Below are 7,525 nucleotides of genomic sequence, written 5' to 3'. Positions count from 1 at the left end.
TTTGCCCCAAAGTTTGGTGTCATCGGCGAACTTGGCCAGTCCACTTCTGACTCCAGTGTCCACATCATAAATGAAGATGTTGAACAATACGGGTCCAAGGACAGAGCCTTGAGGGACCCCACTGGTCACCAAGCACCGTGAGTATTGACTTCCATCAACCACAACCCTCTGGGTCCGACCACGGAGCCAATTCCCCAGCCAGTGGTTTGTGGTGGACCCAAGGCCAGAGTTGTCCAGGTTCACCAAGAGGTGATCATGGGATACCAGATCAAAAGCTTTTTTGAAGTCAAGATATACGACATCAGTCTCTTTTCCTGTGTCCAGGTGATTGGTCACCTGGTCATAGAAGGAAATGAGATTGGTCAAGCAAGACGTCCCCGCAACAGACCTGTGCTGGCTATCCCTCAGGATGTTGGTGTCAGCCAGTCCATTAAGGATGGCCTCTTTAATAAACTTTTCTAAGACCTTCCCTGGGATAGAGGTCAGGCTGATGGCCCTGTAGTTTGCTGGATCCACTTTCCTTCCTTTCTTGAAGATAGGCATCACATTGGCCTTTTTCCAGTCTTCGGGCACTACACCAGAGCGCCAAGAGTCCTCAGAGATCTGTGCCAGGGGCTGGGCTATGATGCTCGCCAGCTCCTTGAGTACCCTGGGGTGTAGACTGTCAGGGCTGGCTGATTTAAAAGTATCCAGCCTCTTAAGGTGTTCCTTCGCAAGGTCAGCTTTGATGGAGGGCAGGGGATCTCCCTCACCTGGACCTTCAAGTGATTTCGGCTTTCTCTCTTTTTTTTTTCCCCGCCAGAATGGACTCAACTTTAGCTTTGCCCATATAACAGCATGCCAGGTATGGTGTGCCCCTGACTGGATACCCTGCTGCATTGGCACAACTCACCCCAAGAAGATGCCCTTTTGAGAGAGGAGAACAGCAGATAGTTTAAACCTTGGAGCTGCCTAGAGAGCCCACTTAGGAATAGCTGCTAACAAATGCAGCAAGAATGGGTCTTCCAGTGACTGCTGGCAGGGCAGGGAGAAGCCAACTGGGGCTGGCTGACAAGATAAAACAGTTCCAGGTAACTGTTGTGGGTGATGGTAGGACAGGAAAGGAAGATCTTCACCCTGAAACTCAAGAGGCTAAATGGTTCCAGAGAACCACAAACTTTTGCAAGCGACTGTTTACTTGGCCAGGTACTACACTTCTGAAGTGCTTAGTCTCTAAGGTGCCACCCTGCCTTGCTGTTGCCAGTGTCCAAATGGGATGAGCATCATTAGAAATGTTTATTGATAGCTAATGATCTCCCCTCTTCCAATAGGAGGGGAGACTGAGGCATTGAGAAGTAAAGTCAACCGTCCAGGAGCTCTTAGTGACTTTGAGGCAGAGTTGGTACTAGAGCCAAGTCTTGTGCCTTAATCCTCTGGACCACATCACCATCCATGCTCCTGATTGCACCTTCTTTTGTGTGACAATGAACTTTCTTTGGAAAGATTCTCAAAGTTGCACGCAGTGAGACTTCCAGTACCTTGTTGTCCAGTCTTCAATTAAAATGTCAGAGGACCCTATACATGAGAGAACACCTACACAGCCTTATTAGTCTTGCAGACAGTGCAGGATTGTTCTCTATGGTTTCTTTTTTGATGTTCTGCTCCTTCTGGTTTGAAACAAGGATGGCATTAAAGCAGGGGCGGGCAATTATTTTGGGCAGAGAGCCGCTTACTGAGTTTTGGCACGCCATCAGGGGTTGCATGACAGGCAGCCCAGGGCAGATGAATATTAATTTTCTACATTTTTTTTAGGGGCCCCACAGGCCAGATACAATGGCCTGGCAGGCCGCATCCAGCCCGCGGGCCACATTTTGCCCACCCCTGCATTACAGTCCTCACTGCTTCCCTGAGGCTACATCAGAGTCTCTTAGGAGTCCTGCTTATTGGCTATGTAAAGCAATACCAAATAGTGTAATTAAAGTTAGTAAGGGATGCTGGCCAGAATCTTCTACTACTAGAAAAAAATCCTAGACAAAATGTTATGAGAGCATTTATTCAGCTCTTTAAATAGACTTGGGTTTGATTAAAGTGATAGGTCAGTATATTTATATTTCTGATAGTTAATCTCCCTTCTAGGACACGAATGGCTGATGATATTTGTCCATATCAGGAAGAAGAGATGATGCATCCATGTGGCAGTCCCATGCTAAGTTTGAGGAGGAGCGGCTTGGCAGATGTGTGAAATATATTGAACCTTATAGGCATGTGCCTTATTCAGTAATAAAACCTGTAATGTGAACCCTTGAACCTGCCGCCAGAGCCCAGACTCCAGACAGGAAATGGTTTTCTGTATTACAGCATAGATATGGAAAGTTAAAATGTTTTTTTTTCTCTGGGGTTATTTAGATTTATGTAGCCTGTACCCACTTGTTTCCTCCTTGCTGCTGTTGACTTTCACTGTGAATAGCAGCTTCATTAGCAGACTGGCTAATCATTGTCCCATTTCTCACTTGACTTTGGTGCAGAGGTGTTGAGGGGAGTGGAGAAAGGGGCGAAAGACCCACCACGTTATTCAATTTTGACCAGTTCTACTGATTATTTACAGAAGAAAAAAGTCCCCCACTGGAAAAATGTTGAGATTTTTTGGCAACATTTTCTTTGTTTTTCCAGTTGTAGAAATCTGAACAAGAAATTTCATTTTGAATTAGTATTTCAAAACAAAGGTTTGCTTCTTTCTTTCTTCCTTTCTTTCTCACTTTTTCTCTCTGTCTCTTTCTTTCATGGTTGTGATATAAAACATCTCTGTTGCAAGAAGGGAGGAGCTGGAAGGCAGGGAAGAGGGTTGAGATCTCCCAAGAATTCCAGATCTGGAATTGGAAAGCAAAGGATGCTTTTTTCCTCCAGTTTGAAATTAAACCAAATGAACAGGTTCCACTCATTTCTCAGTGAGATTTTCATGGAAAACTGGGATATCTCAGTAGAAGAAAGATTGAGCAGTATCATTTTTATTTTTGCTCCCCAGGCAAAATTATCAGCAAAAAAGAAAATCTGACCAGCAAAGTTGATTAGCAAGAGAAGACAGTAGAATTGGTGGCATACTCGTTCTGCTAGATGATAAAGTTTTAAATCTCTTTTCATGTTATTAAAATTTGGGGCCAGATTTGCATCCTGTGATGATATGAATATGATCACAGGATGCAAATCTGGCCCCAGATTTTAATAATAGCACTTTTATGCAGGAATTCCAGATGTTTTGGTGGGACACTGACCTTCACCTCCAAGCGAGACAAAAGGCTCCATTCATACTGTAGCACAGTTGCTCTTCTTGGCGCAGGAGCATCCACGGCCAGATCCGGTTGTACTGCCTGGCATTCCCGTCACACCATGCACAAATACTCTGCAGCTCCGTAGTTTAATACGTAGCATTATGTACACCTGCACAGTACTTTCCTTGATCCATCATAAAAGCTCGAATCAAGCTTCAGTCCAGTCATGATTTGAGTAGTCCTTTTTCTAGGCCTTTATTTTCCAGTGTAAGAAACATTGTATGATGATCTGAAGATGATTAGCATTTTGGAGATAAAAGTGCACATACAGGTACTGCAATTTTAGCTGTACTGGCTGAAAAGTACACTGAGCTGGTATAGTGGGGCGGGGGGTGGCATGTGTGTGTGTAAATAAATGTAATAATACAGTGCGTGGGCCAAGAAATTCAGTAGCTATAAGAATAACACAACAACATCCAAAGGAAAGGTGCCTCTTTTACTTTTTTCTTCTTCTTCAGTAATCCAATGGGTCACTTTTTTCTGTTTGTTTTCTAGAGTATTCGGTCTAAAGTAGAACTAACTGTTTGGGACAATCCTGAAGATATTGGCCTGACCTTCACAGCCACGTGCCAGGATGGTTTGTCATATCCTGGACTCAGAAAGTGTGCGGATCTGCAAATAGGAGATACAGTAAGTTTGGACAACCTTAGCACTAGTCGATGGGTTCTTTTAATATTGTATCTATGATTTTGGGGTCGCAGCTTCACCCATTTGCCATACATTCCCCACCTGTATGATGGGTGCTAATACTTCATTCCTTTTTTGGCCTCAGACCAGTTAAGATAGCACCCAAGAAAACACCGGCATTCACAGCAGTAAGTGATGGTCATGTAGCTTAATTCACACACCTTTGAAGGTGGGAATGCTAGTGCCATGTTTTCCAGCTCTGTGTCACATTTTCTTGAACAAGTTTAATAGATTTCATAGACATTAGGGGCTGGGAGGGACCTCATTGTAGAACGTTTGGGGCAAGAATTGGCCCAACCATATGCAGCATCATTTTACCTGTCTCCTTCTATTTCCGCTAACTTCTCCTTTCCTAGGAAAATTATGCATTTTCCTTCAGTTGGTATTTGAGTTCCTTTATCCACCTTGCCCAGGCTAGACTCGCCTACCAGTATTCCATTGCATTAGTCTGCATCAAAAAGTCAGAAACACGCAGAAAACAATTTTCAGGTGGACTAGGCATTGTTACATTATGCAATGATGCAGAATCAATAGGGACTACAGTGCAAAACCCTCCTCCTCCGCTACCCAGCTTTCCCCTAAATGTTAACATTATCCCACATCAGTTTTCCTGTTTATGAATTAGCACAAAATGGATTCTGATCTTTGCTCGGCTGGAATTTTTATGTTTATTACAGATGACTGAGTTGACCAGCTACAGAACGGCTGCCTCTTTTGGAGGTATTTAGGGAAATGCTGTAGCAACAAATGTGTTACTAGCAAAGACAAACAATGGGCCAAAAATGTGATAAGATCAGGAGATATTTTTGGTTTTAGATGTCATTCTCCGCAGAGGATTCAGTGTTTGGGTCTTTGATCTCTTTCTTTCCTATTGTAAATCCTCAGGTAGGTGTTAAGTCCTGCAGCATGGCATCTCCTGAGTAAATGACTATCCTGTTGTAATAAGAGAGATTCTTCTTGCAATCTTTCCAGCATGCCTTAGTCACGATACATTAGTGCTGCATAAATCTGAAGGGATAAGTGTCTATACAAATATGTTGTCTTGGATTAGGTACTATCCTCTTTCTAACGTGCCTACAAAACAGGAGGACGTATTTCAAGAGGGAGAGATTGTCATCTGGTATAAATCAGCATTGTTCCATTGAAGTCAGTGAAGCCAGGCCAGTTTTATATAGGCTGAGCATCTGACCTTGTAAAGCGTTAGTTTTTTGTTGTACTCAGGCATTCAGTTGCTGAAGCCATTTCTACATTTCCTTATTGTAGAAAAACTCAGGAATTTTCCTAGGGTTATAGTATGCACTAAGTTTTAAAGCTGTGCTTAGGAAGTAAAAAATTAAAAAGCTTTGGTGGTGGTAATACAGTATTAATAGTAATAATGGTATGGTGGTAGTAATACAGTATTAAAAAAATAAGAATCCTACCTATTTAACAAATAGGACTGTTTCAGCATTTGCAGCGGACTGTCTGACTTTGAATCAGTTGGCCAAATTGATCTCTAGAACAAGTCCATTGAGGTTACAGAGGTATGGATTTTGCCCTTGTGACTGCAGCCAACTATGAATAGTCCGACTATGAATGGCATTTTTCTTGTAAGAACTGTGATCAGTAGGGATGGGATGGTTAGGAATAGGGGGACTGGGGGGAGAATCCCTATTTAAATTGCAGTGTTGGGTCTGTGTATGGGACCCAGCATTGTAAGAATATGGCAAAGAGCAAAAATGACCCTCTTATACTGCCAGTTGTTGTTTTGTCTCTAATTACATGGGATCTTTGCTCCAATCAAAGCCCCTCACTGTTATCCACTAACAAAGTTGGCACACTCAACCGCAATAGGTAGAGAAGGTAATAACAATCGATTCTGAGGCTGAGGCCAAGGGGAGAATTGCTGCCCTTTGTCATGCATGGGGTTTGCCTCGTCTCAGTTTGCCAGATCTAGGAGGCAGGGAAGCTTTTGTAGCATACCTGCGTGTTTGTTTGCTTTGTGCCAGTTTCTACTGATGGTGTCACCACTAAGATGGCTTTGCCATGACACAGGCACTGGCAGTCCTAATGCAATGCTGTATATTACGTGGTATATAAATACTTAATGTCTGTCCCTTTCCAGCTGAATGTGCCAGACTCCTAGGGCACAGGGTAGGTGTTGCTCCATGCGTTGGCTTTGGGTTGTGGATAATGGTCTGTCTTCTCCTAGAGAAGCAGCCTCCACATGGATCAGTGAATGAGACATTCATTGTCCAACAAGGACACACGTGGAAGTCTAGACCATATTCTTAATTTCCTGCATTAACTCAGGGGCTAGCTACTACTGCAAAGATCAAATCTCAGCTGCAAACCAGAAAGGGAAAAGATCTTTGCAACAGGCGGATTCATTCATTCATATCTAGGGCTTCATCCTCCCATTGTTGAAATCAACGGGTGATTATTCTCGCCAATCCATGGAGAGCAGAATCTGGCTCTGAAATCTTTTAAAACTGTTTCCTTAAAGAAGATACCACTGATAGCGGGGTCTGATCTGCTACAGTGTCGTTCTAAAGGCGCTGGCTTTACTGATCCCCTCAAGCTCAGACTTTCCAGTCTGGTTTCCTCTGTCATTTACCATGTTTTGCCTCATTTTTTTTAGCCTGTATAGGTCTTATAAGACCAATCACCGTATTCAGGAAGGAATTTTGCCTCGTGGCCAGGTCGTTATGGACTGGGTGGCGGGGTGGGGGGCTGTCTTGCTTTGGAGGGGGGCAGTGCTCTGCCCTCCTCCTCTGATCTCTTGAGTATATTTTTAACAAACTTTGCAGCATTAGGATGTTGGCCATCTTGGTCCCCTTCTTTACCTATGGCAGATTAGGGTATTAGGTCTTGTCTTGTGTCAGGGTTAAATGTGTAGTTTTGCTAAGAAATTAGACAATGGATTTGTATGGGATGGTTTTGAATATGGATGATCCTGCCTCAGATAGGGGATTGGACTAGATGACATCTAAAGGTCACTTCCAACCCTACTTCTCTGTAATTCTAAGTCAGATTAGTTTTTTCCCTTCTGTGAAGCAGGCATATCACTGCTGTTGGTGGAAGTGGCTGCTGAATTACCATCTGCCTATAACCATTTGGCAGAGAGGTGCAGAGCAGATTGCTTTCTGATAACAGAGAGAACTGAAGGTGACTCTTCCAAGGAGCGGAAGGATCCATTTCCCTTTTATTTTTGTTTGATGTCTTTAAAACAGACTCAGATGACTTGTGCTGTAGTAGGTAAGAGAAAGCCTCTGAATAAGCTGTGGCATGAAGATAAAATACTCTTCACCAGAGTAACATCTTCCATTCAGAACATCTCTTGCATGTGGCTGGGTCACAAGATGTGGAGCTAGAGCCTGTATATGGTAGTGATGACACTGCGTTCTGCAAAGCAGCTCCATTCAGCCTATACATTTGCGTACGGTGGCAAGACGCCTTCATAGTCTAGGTGCCGGGCTGTGATGTTTCCTTGGTTTTCAAGGAGAAGCCCAGTCCTGGAGTGCAGCGTTCCAGAATGGATTGGGATTGTGTTC

At 43.5% G+C, this 7,525-nt stretch overlaps 1 protein-coding gene across 1 annotated transcript in view; it reads left to right on the top strand.

The window, feature by feature from the left end:
• ITGB5 (integrin subunit beta 5) overlaps window positions 1-7,525 on the top strand; it is a 106,640-nt gene that overhangs the window by 47,931 nt on the left and 51,184 nt on the right. Inside the window, exon 8 of the mRNA XM_019554133.1 lies at window positions 3,801-3,935. Coding sequence (XP_019409678.1) covers window positions 3,801-3,935 — 135 coding nt within the window. The remainder of the gene's footprint in view (window positions 1-3,800; window positions 3,936-7,525) is intronic.

The sequence above is a fragment of the Crocodylus porosus genome, unplaced genomic scaffold (genome assembly GCF_001723895.1).
Source record: "Crocodylus porosus isolate Cpor-Errol unplaced genomic scaffold, CroPor_comp1, whole genome shotgun sequence".
NCBI lineage: Eukaryota > Metazoa > Chordata > Crocodylia > Crocodylidae > Crocodylus > Crocodylus porosus.
Note: the sequence above shows the minus strand (reverse complement) of the source record. Positions and strands in the feature narration are given on the sequence as shown.